Raw genomic sequence first — 11,310 nt, forward strand, 5'->3', positions numbered from 1 at the left:
GTGGCTTTGGGACCTATTCCCGGAAGACCCGAACTTCCCGATCTTTCTTTTCGCATGTTCGAGGTGATTTTAAGGAAGCATCACAAGGGGTTCTGGGTTAATTTTCACCGGGACGAAGCGAAGTGTACCGTTGACGTACACCTGGCGTATCACCCGAATATAGGGAATATTCGAAATGCACTTGGACCCTGCCTAATGCAATTAATAACAGTAAGTAATGTCCATGGTTTACAATTTTAGTTTTTGCATATCAGATCAGTAGAAGGAAAGTGAGGGCGAGACATCGATCCCGGGGTCGGGGTCAGGTTCGGGATCGGGGTCCGGGATTTAAGGGGTGAAATGAGGGTAAAATCGTCCAAAAGTCAATGTATTTAGGGTATTTCTCGCGACGATTTGTTTTCCCGTATATCAACATATTGTGTCCAGGCCAGCTTGTTCATTTATCTCCGCTTATCGCGAAAGACACTTATCGCGTTTTATCGTACGGAATAAGTTGAAATGATGTAAAAATTGATAACCGAGGCGGCGCGTGCGCAGATTCCCCGGGAGACGCGGTTAATTTGAATTTAAGAGTTTTTTGACGTCATGGAATATGGGACGCGGTTAACGTGCGCGGATTGGGGCGCGGTTAATTTGAATTTAAAACATGGATTTGAGTGTTTTGACGTCATGGAATATTCGTTGTTAAAATGACGTAGAATGGGAATATTTTTAAACTTAATTTTAATATCATTGTAGTACTTACATATGCTTGACACTTGAACCTTTCTCACGAGTATTTCAAACGAATATCTAAAGTTTAAGTATGAGGAACGTATCGTTCTCAAGTATTGTAATTGTACACGTGATTCCGTATGAGGACCGGGTAAATTCCTATATACGTAACGCGATACACTTCAAAATGCGTATACGTAGAATGGAATTAATTTTAAACTCCATTTTAATAAATAAGATATCGAAGATAAATAATTTCAGAGTATAAAAAGGGAAAACCGTATAATAGTAAGACCATATTTAGAAAGTTCACCATCTGAATTGTATTGGAAGTGACTCCGAGGAACCTTAAAATGTAAGTAGGAATACTCAGTGATAATTCTTAACTTTGTCTTAATGTATTTATTTTATAGGAATTGTTCATTTCCTGTGTCTGCTGACAAAGGGTTAATCGTTTATGCAGATGAAACCATCCACTGCGGTCTATTAGATTTAACAAAGGGTATCAAACTAACAGAAGCGGAACTGCAAGAGCTATGGACAAAGAAAGATGCCATTGAAGCTTATTTCAATAACGAAGCTGAAACTTCGTGGGTTTTCACAGGTTCTGAAACCAAACGGTTTTCGGTTCATAGATTTGCCGAACAAAAGGTTTTAGATGTTAGACAAATGTACCATGGTTATGGCATAAACTATGGAAAACTGTTACCGACTAAAGAGGGGGTAGCTTTCGCTCAATCTTCTTGGTTGAATTTCCTCGACCAGTACGAGTCGATTCAGAAGTGTTTAAAGAAAATCAAGGAAATAAAGGAGGCGATGACTAACGTTGTAATTAAACAATTACACGAAGCTCTGAAGAAAGCGTGCAATGGCTGCCAAATTGATCATCCATCTCAACTCCAGCATGATTGTATCATGACGGATTATTCTAAGCGCGTAGATTTGCATTTTTATGAAATAATTATGTCGGTAGATTGTGAAAATATTATTGAAATGTTTACTATTCGCTGTGAATTGTCGAAAGAAATTTTAAATAATATAATGTCACTAATAATATGCAATGCTAAAAACTTGTTAAAAAACTAATAAAATTGATTACACTAATGTTCCGATTCTCATTAATCATTATAGATTTAAGCTTACAACATCCAATGAATGGGCTTGTAGCCGGGTCCACCCAATGCGGAAAGTCATTCCTGGTGGGACGGTTGATTCAACATAAGAAGACCTGCATATCCCCTCCTCCGGAGAGGATAATATGGTGTTATACCGAGTATCAGCCGAAACTATTTCAATCAATATTAGAACACACACCTTCAGTCGAGTTTCACGAAGGGTTACTCGATGTTAATATATTAAACCCGCAAATTAGGAATTTAGTTATTTTAGACGATTTGTTATGCGAGATATCTAATAATAAAGATGTAACTAATTTATTTATTCGTGGATCTCATCACAGAAACACCTCCGTACTAATTTTAATGCAAAACCTTTATTACCCCGGAAAAGAAATAAGAACTTTGAATTTAAATGCTCATTATCTATTTATTTTTAAATCACCACGAGATAAATCAACAATTTATCATCTCGCGAGACAGATATCTCCAACCAATAGCAAATACGTTATTGATGCGTTTCAACAAGCTACGTCACGGAAATTTGGGTATTTATTAGTTGACTTGAAACCTCACACCCCAGATCAGTATTTACTACGAACAGGTTTAATACCGGGTGAAGAATCGGCTGTCTTTATTCCAAAATGAAGTGTATTATAGAAGGGAATTTTTTTAGGGTTAATCGAGAGTGGATTATTAAAGAATTAGCTTACGTAGTATTAGAAACTGAAGAATCGGAAGTGTTTACTTTCAAATCTCCATACCCTTTCAAAGAGCTTTCAAACGAAGATAAAAGACAATGCAGATGGATATCTCATAACATTTGTCATCTTCGATGGAATGACGGCGAACGTCCTTACAGAACGAGACGTGACATTTGCAATCAGATAGCGGAAAAAGCTACTTCGTTTTTCACTAAAGGTTTAGAAAAAGCTGCAGTATTATCGACACTCCTCGGTGTTCCAGTAACTAACATCGAAGATATCGGCTGTCCTAAATTATCAGAACTAGAAGACGTTGAATTAAACTGCCCTTTTCATTCCGAAACTGTTCATTGCGCTTTAAGAAAGGCTAAGAAAATCTCTAAATGGATGTCTCAAAGTGAGTAAAGGAAAACCTAGACTTTCTACGTTTCCTGACATCCTGTAATCTAAATCAAAGAAAGACAGCTATTAAATACGCTAGCAAGGAAGCTATATTGGCTCTCGTTGAATGTTGTATAAATGTATTGCACGGAACAATTGAACTGTCAGAACGTCATCGTAAGCGGTTAAAGAAACATAGCGCGGTTATACGAAACGTGTCGAAGAAGAACTCTATATCAAAACGACGAAAGATACTGGTACAAAAGGGTGGTTTTCTTCCATTTTTATTAGCGCCACTGCTATCTATCGTTAGCTCAGTCGCCGGAAGTGCAATAAGCCGAGCTATAAACCGATGATGGCTCGAAAAATGCTTCTAGTACCTGAAGATGTAATGGAGAGATTAAAAAACAATACACCTTCCAAAACAGAAGAAACACCTGAACTTCAAAAAGAGAAGACACTCGATGATGAAATGAAATCTATTCTAGATAATCCAGATTTAAACGAATCAGAGAAATTAGCATTATACAATCAAACTCTCCAACGACGGTTAACTTACGTACGTAAAGAGCAAATCTCTCCCGTTATTGAAAACTCTGAACGACCTAAAACTTGGTTCGCGCAAATATCTTATTCTCTACCTGCAACTTATGTTAGTGATGCGATTTCATTATACCGAGCGACTACGGAAGGTCCGAGATATATTAGATGGACTAACTCAGGAGAGCTTTCTATTCGAGGACAAGTGATTGGAGGATCTAATATAATCGATCTTTTGTATGACGCTGTGAGAAAAACGCCTGGAACAGTGATTGATCCTATAGGAGTTACTGAGTTTTACGAGGGCATTCATAAGTCAAATATTTCAAAACGTTTAATTAAAAATCCTGTAAGATTGACACTGTTAAAAACATTCGCTGTATTCCATACACCACCAAGTAGTTCAATGTTATCATCATCTTCACCTAGTCCTCTAAGACCTTGGATACATACTAAATAAAATATATTAACCTGATAATTTTGTTCTCATTTCATAGTATAAGCCTACAATGGAAGGTTGTACAGAAACGGTCTCTTTAGGACTTTTAGCCTATTTATCACAATCATTTTCAAAATCACCGAAAATTATCACAGCTGTATTAATTATCATAGTTATTATAATATTAGAATTATTTAATTTCCTTTTTTGGCGTTACATACCATTACATCAAAATATTACCCAATATGGAGAAAGAACTTGAGCAGATCTATACTAACCCCGCAGACCCAGGGTCATTCGCTGGAGTTCGAGCGCTCTATAATTCAGCTCGACATAAAGGTTTAAAGGTTTCATTGGAAAAAGTAAAACAATTTCTAATAAAGCAGGATACATATACGCTGCATAAACCTGCTAGAAGACGATTCAAACGAAATCGAACTATTGTTTATGGAATTGACGAACAGTGGCAAGCGGACTTGGCAGATTTTCAGAAGCTGTCTAAATATAATTCAGGATCTCGCTATGTATTATGTATTATCGACATATTTAGCAAATACGCTATGGCTGTAGCGGTTAAAAATAAGAAAGGTGTAACAATTTTAGAAGCGTTACGTAACGTTTTTGAAAAAGGCCGTCAACCGAAAAGAATTCAAAGTGATCATGGAAACGAATTTGTCTGTCAAGAAGTGCAGAGTGAATTACAACGAAGGAACATTAAATTTTTCGCTACCCGATCGGAAATGAAAGCGTCCATTATTGAAAGATTCATTAGAAGTTTTAAATCTCGTTTATATCGCTATTTCACGCAGAATAACACCCTTAAATATATCGACGTTTTAGATGATATTATAAACGCTTATAACAATAGTTATCACAGATCAATTAAATGTAAACCCGCGGAAGTGACTCTAGATAACTCTGCTAAAATATGGAAAAATCTTTACGGTTCGGTAAATTTTTCTCCTCCGTTAACATACGCGTTTGAAATTGGAGATATTTGTAGAATAAGTAGAAATTTATCAATTTTCGATAAGAAATATAACCCGAATTTTACTACAGAATTGTTTAAAATAGCTGAGAGACTACCACGTGACCCACCTGTATATAAGCTGATGGATTTAAATTCTAACCCCATTTTAGGAGTATTCTATCGAGAGGAGGTTCAGATTGTTGGTCGAGATTTAAAATACTGTTACTTCATAATCGAAAAAGTAATAAAAAAGAGGAAAAAATCGGACGGCCGCGTAGAACTGTATGTCAAGTGGCAAGATTACGAGCCTACATTTAATTCTTGGATACAAGAAGTGGATTTAAAATGAGTTTTTACGTAACGCTACCTTCAGATTCCTCGTCATTATATTACCAAGATAATAGCGTTGGTAAATTTCGAACGTATTTAGCTGAACCGTTAAGATTTGAGGAACAGTACGAAGTTGGGTTAGCGGAAATAAGCTATCCTCGGACATGGCATAACGTTCGAAAACCTAATCTATTGGTTATTAAAGACCCTCTCGAATATGATAAAATGACTGATAACCCTCTAGTTAAAGACCCTCTCGAATATGATAAAATAATTGAAGTTCCCGCGGGTTTTTATGAAACTCCGGAAGAACTATTACATGTTATGAACGTTCACAACCAAGAAGAAGAACAAGTTACATTCGCTTATTTAAATTATTCTAATCGAATTAAAGTTAAATTGCAACCGAAAATCAGAGCTGTAATTGGCCCCGATCTATCGATTTTACTAGGTTTTAAGGATAGAAGAGATAATGATTTCACCATTTTAAATTCAATGATAACCCCCTACCCAGTTGATATGAACGCTGGGTTACATTCCTTATTCGTTTATTCTGATCTGGTTGAAAATAGCGTTGTTGGGGATAGTTTAGCACCTCTATTAAGAATCATAAGCGTCGAAGAGAAAGCCGAGTCTAATGGGAAAACAACTACAAAAATATTTTCACAACCTCATTACCTACCAGTCGTGTGTAATAATATTAAGACTATAGAGATTAATATAACAGATGATTTAGGTGAGCCAATACAGTTTCATAGTGGAAAAGCTCACGTTGTATTACATTTTAAACCCCGTAAAATGTGGACTTCACTATAAACCTTTAATCATTTAGGACACACCCTCATTCTAGCTTAAGAGAGCGAACAGTTAACATCATGAGGTCTGAATATTCGCCTTCAAGAACTGATTATGAAAGTTACTATTTAAACCAGGTTGGTTTCGGTGGAATACCTGTATATAGAGGTTTAGCCGTGCAAAGAGGACATGGACTAGGAAATATATTATCTTCAGCGTTTAGATTCGCGGTACCTTTACTGAAGAAAGGCGCTTCTTACTTGGGGAAAAAACTTTTAAGTACCGGAGCGAAAGTAGCGACCGATGTTGTTAGCGGAGTCCCAATTAAAACAGCGCTTAAATCGCATTCTATTAACGCTGGAAGGGAAACTTTAGCTTCAGCAGCTGATGAAGCCATGAGACTAACATCTTCAGCTACGGATCATATTAAAAGAATGACGGGTTCCGGAAATAAAAGGAAACGAACTCAGTCGAAAAGCGCCATTTCAACAGCAGGCAGGATAGCGAAAGGACGGTTCCCTAAACGTTCCGATATATTCTCATAATGTCCCTTTTACACCCGCACTCAGTTGAGTGTATAAATTCCGAGCTAGATTTGTTTCAAGTACCTATGACACAATCTTCGATTATTGGTGGAGAATGGGTTGAGTATAATCCAATATCAAATATAGTTGATAACGCATCAATTACATTTTCTATCAACGGTAACTCTGAAACGTATATAGACCTTTCACAAACTTTGCTGCACGTTCGAGTTAAGGTAACTAAAGATAATGGTCAACTACCGCAACCCGCGGTTCCAGGTGTTGCGGGTGGGGCCGCCGGAACTCCAGCCGACAATATCGCCCCCGAGAATTTGTTTCTTCATTCGCTTTTTAGCGACGTCCACGTATTTCTTAATGAAAGATCAGTAACACCTTCCAGTCAAAATTACGCTTATAAAAGTATGATACAAACTTTATTAACGTTCGGAGATTCTGCGAAAAAAAGTTATTTAACGAGTTCACTTTTCTATCGGGATACGCCTGGAAAGTTCGATTCATTTTTCGATAACGATGGTTTCTCTAAACGAGCGAGTTTAGCGCAAAAAGGGGTGATTGACTTGTTAGGCGTAGTCCATACTGATTTATGTCAACAACCACGCTTTTTATTAAATATGGTTGATTTGAAATTTAAATTCGATAAAAATAGAGCAGCTTTTTGCGTTCATTCCGACGTAAAATGTAAAGTGGAGATTTTATCAGCTTCCCTTTATCTGAGGAAAGTTAAAGTGATACCGGAACTATCGCTCGCTCAAGCCAAGGCGTTACAATATGGAACCGCTAAATATCCTGTAACTCGTTCGGAGTGCACCTCATTTTCTATACCCGCTGGTCTTATGGCTAGTGTGCAAGATCATTTATTTACCGGACAAGCACCTAAGAAAGTTGTTATCGGGTTTGTGGAACAAAAAGCGTTTCTAGGAGATTTGAAAAAATCCCCGTACAACTTTCAACATTTCGATTTATCAAGCATTGGATTGTACATTGACGGTAGCAGCGTCCCTCATAAGGCGTTATCTCTAAACTTTGAGGAAAATCTATATATTCAAGCGTATTGCAATCTTTTCATTCAAACTAATCAGTGGAACGTAGATGAAGGGAATCAGATAAGTCGGGAAGATTACCCTAACGGAAATTGTTTATTCGCGTACAATTTAACCTCGGATCTTAATAACAACGCTAATCACTTGCATCTTGTAAAAAACAGTAACCTGAGATTAGAATTAAAATTTGCAAAACCGTTACCGGAGACGATTTCCATTCTAATTTACGCTGAGTTTCAAAATTTGATTGAAATTGATAAAAATCGAACCGTGATTTTCGATTACAGTAATTAATGGATTCGCTACAGATAACTAAAATTCTTGAAAAAGATTTAAGTACTAAAAGTATATTTCAAGGCGTGTTCGCAGCTGACAAGCTACCTAAATACGTAAAAATATTCCCTTCTCTATTTATTGTAAATACCGATACGAGTGCTGAACCTGGAGAACATTGGGTTCTAATATATTTTTCTAAACATAAAAATTGTGAATTCATGGATTCCTTTGGAAACCCGCCAGATTATTTTAAATTTAATGACTTTATTGAACGAAACAGTAAAACTGTAACTTTTAATTCTAATCAATTACAGAGTAATTCTAGTAATACGTGTGGAGCATTCTGTATCTATTTTGCTATAAACAGGTGTAAAGGAATCGAAATGTATAACATTGTGTCTAGGTTTAAGAAAGATAAATATGTAAACGATAAAATGATTAAAGAGTTTATGTGCAAAATGTATTCAATAAAATAATTTTTTACAATTTATAGCAATAGCAGTTTTTTTTATATATACATAAATACAAGCATTCATTATAATTTTTCAATATCTTTATGACCGTGCGCTAATGTACGAACCCCGCAGGGTAGAATGTATCTCTTATCATCATTTGGTGATAAACAAAGTTTTCTAGTATTTAAAGTAAATAGTTCATGCTTGAAACTAGCTATACGCATCATCTCGGCTGACATGGTTTCTTGATTAAAAAGACAACGTTCATAGTCTTCGTGGCGGATGACGTTTCTAATAACGTTCATGGCAACACCCTTACAAACCTTTTTATGGTTTAAAATTGACTCTAAAGATTTCCCCAATCGCAACTCCTTTTCTATCTCTTCAGCGGTCTTAGACTCCCCGTACAATTTAATAGAATAAAGCTTTGAACGAAGTCCTACAAAGCTTTGAATTAACTGCGAATTTGTCTCGTCTTTAAAATAACCGAGAGCTTTTTTATTCTGATTAGAATGAAGGAAATGCGAAGGTGGATAATCAGAGAAGTCAAAGCGGTGTTTATGAACTTCAAAGTCTTTATAAACATCATCCGTCTTAATGTTGTACGTTAGACTGTCTGTAAATATTTTATATATTAGTACTATTTAAATAAAAAATGCATATTAAATTAAATTACCAGTGTCTGTAAATAATAGTGATGCTTTGTCCCCGTACGTATTTTTTATGAATCCATAATGGAACCGATACATGAGCTCCTTGGATAAATCTAGAATGGTGAATCCGGTAAATATAGGCCGGTTAAGAACAATTTTAGCTCTCTTCTTATGAGCGCCGGCTAACTCTTCATTAAAGATGGTAAAGTGTTCAAACTGCGGGGAACTTGTAACTTTTAACATTCTTTCTGGTTTATGAATCAACTCGAAATTTATATGCTTCCGTAAATTTTCCATTGTTTTTCTAAAGAATTAAATGAAGTAAGGGAAAAAACCGCAATAAATTATTTAAATTGATTTACCCGAAAACAGAGTTAACCATTAGTTTCCAGAAATTCTTTTCAAATGAACTCTTGGATAATTTCCTCTGTTCAGTGTTGAATCTAACATATTTTTCTAACCATTTTCCTTGAGTGAAGGTTAGAGCTCGATGAACCTTGGTTATTTTCAAACCTAATTCTACATAATATTTTAAATTGCGGTAATGTACTATGTATTTCTCTTTATTATTTAAATTAGGAAGAAGTTTTGGTAGACTTTGATTCTCCTTAATATTTAATTTTCCTAAGAGATCTTTGGAGTATGGAGATAGCATATCATGTGTAATAACTTTAGATTCCGCCGCTACTGGGAGATCGTTATGTAAGTCATGCAACTCTGGAGGATATTCAAGATCCACCTGCAAAGGAAACAATTCTTTAAAAATATAATTCAATAATTATAACACTTGTTATTTACCTCTAAAATGTATCCGTTTTCAACGTTATTGGGAATACTCAGAATATTTTCACAGAGTGTTTGCAAATCATCCTCCTGAACCCACTGGAAGTCGCCTAGCGGTAGTGGTTCACACATAACAGCACCGTACAAATTATTAGCATCTTCAATTAAGTTAAATTAAGTTAATTAATATAATTAAAATAAAAATAATTTAGACGAATCATATGTGTCGGGCATATATTTGTTATTTGATTCAGAATAACGAGTTGAGATCATTGAAACACCGCCTCGAATACCTAAAAATTCAATGTAAATACAAAAATATTTAAAATATCAAAAAGCGTTACCCTTTTCAATAAATAAGTGTTGATCTATATCAAGTATGAGATCGAGGCGAACATCGGTCATCTTCAAAGCTGCTTGCCAGGCTAAACCTGGTGCGGTGTAAGCGTGAGCGGGATCTAATTTATAATGAGTTATAGATAATGTTCTAAAATTTTCAAAAACGTCGGCTAAGAGCAACGCATCGCTTTTCACATAGAGGTCGGTGTATTCCCCTACGAAAACCGAGGTTAAGAGATTTAAAATATTTATACTATAGTAATTTTACCTAATGTTTGAATATTAAACGCTGTCCAAACATTTTGGGCGTGTAAATAATCAGATTCTAAAATATTTTGATTTTTCAATGAACTGAAAAACGCTTCTCTAGGTGGCAGCATCGTCTCGTCAAATTTCTTTTCATCGTCCATATACTCGTACGGGTAGACTCCCTTCCGCAAAAGCAGTTGAACTTTATCACTTTCAAAATATTTCTTAACAATCTGAAATTTACTGGCTCCTTCCAAAACGAGATTAGATACTAGAGCATCGAGGCTATCGCTTAGAAATCGATAAGAGTCTAAAAACCGAAATCTCCCTAAAAATAATAATAAAATTACTGTTAAGGTTAAATCCATAATTAAATATATTTTACCTAGTTTGAGTGAAATATAATTTTCGCTAGTGGAAGGAATACAGTCAAGTGTCTGTTCCTTAAAATGACCAATCTCCTGACATATAAGATGAAAATCGTATCTATGAAGATTTATTATTATTAGGTTTATTTCCTGGATAATTAACTTAATAAATTCACCTGCTAAGGTTATGAAGGAAAATAGGGATAAATTCTGGAACTTTCTTTTGAAGATTACAGAGGTTATGCGCTGGCCCCCTATATTTACCGCTGAAATGACAATGATCTCGAACAGCGGGCATATTTCCCTGATTTAGCTGTTTCTGACAAATGTAGCAATGCGTAGCAGCTTGAAACTGTTCCTCCTCCTCCGGGGTAATAATCATTGGTACATTGGTCTCAATGAGTTCCATCAACTCCTTCTCTAATTCTAGAATAGACTCCAGAAATCTTCGAGTTGCATCTTGACCTCGATAGCAATCGGTTCGAACAGGTACACCTATAAGTCTTCTCTTATAATATATCTAAAAGGGAATTTTGCCAAATAACTTACCGTTAGGTCCAACAAGCACCCACGAATACGCGCAGCTGATGTGCATGTTTACTTTGCTGGTATTT

General features: G+C 35.7%; 3 protein-coding genes across 3 annotated transcripts; 1 reads left to right on the forward strand and 2 right to left on the reverse strand.

The window, feature by feature from the left end:
* Positions 1–962: 962 nt before the first annotated feature.
* Positions 963–1,800, forward strand: LOC149926770 (uncharacterized). Its single transcript, XM_090157755.1, has 2 exons — positions 963–1,069; positions 1,128–1,800. Coding segments are annotated over exons 1-2 (675 nt in total). The 5' UTR covers positions 963–1,067.
* A 9-nt stretch (positions 1,801–1,809) lies between these two features.
* On the reverse strand, positions 1,810–9,341 carry LOC149926771 (uncharacterized). Its single transcript, XM_090157756.1, has 4 exons — positions 9,320–9,341; positions 8,981–9,261; positions 8,792–8,920; positions 1,810–1,814 (listed from the first exon to the last, which is right to left on the reverse strand). Exons 1-4 carry the CDS (start codon positions 9,337–9,339, stop codon positions 1,810–1,812), a joined length of 435 nt encoding a protein of 144 aa, XP_090013882.1. The 5' UTR covers positions 9,340–9,341.
* Positions 9,342–9,932: 591 nt separating this feature from the next.
* Positions 9,933–10,756, reverse strand: LOC149926772 (uncharacterized). The gene is made up of 4 exons (XM_090157757.1): positions 10,714–10,756; positions 10,348–10,656; positions 10,085–10,294; positions 9,933–10,033 (listed from the first exon to the last, which is right to left on the reverse strand). The coding sequence occupies exons 2-4, from the start codon at positions 10,487–10,489 to the stop codon at positions 9,933–9,935; spliced, it is 453 nt and encodes a 150-aa protein (XP_090013883.1). The 5' UTR covers positions 10,490–10,656; positions 10,714–10,756.
* Between the last annotated feature and the right edge of the window lie 554 nt (positions 10,757–11,310).

The sequence above is a fragment of the Leiobunum rupestre genome, chromosome 9 (assembly GCF_980474605.1).
Source record: "Leiobunum rupestre chromosome 9, qqLeiRupe1.1.hap1, whole genome shotgun sequence".
Taxonomy (NCBI): Eukaryota; Metazoa; Arthropoda; class Arachnida; order Opiliones; family Sclerosomatidae; genus Leiobunum; species Leiobunum rupestre.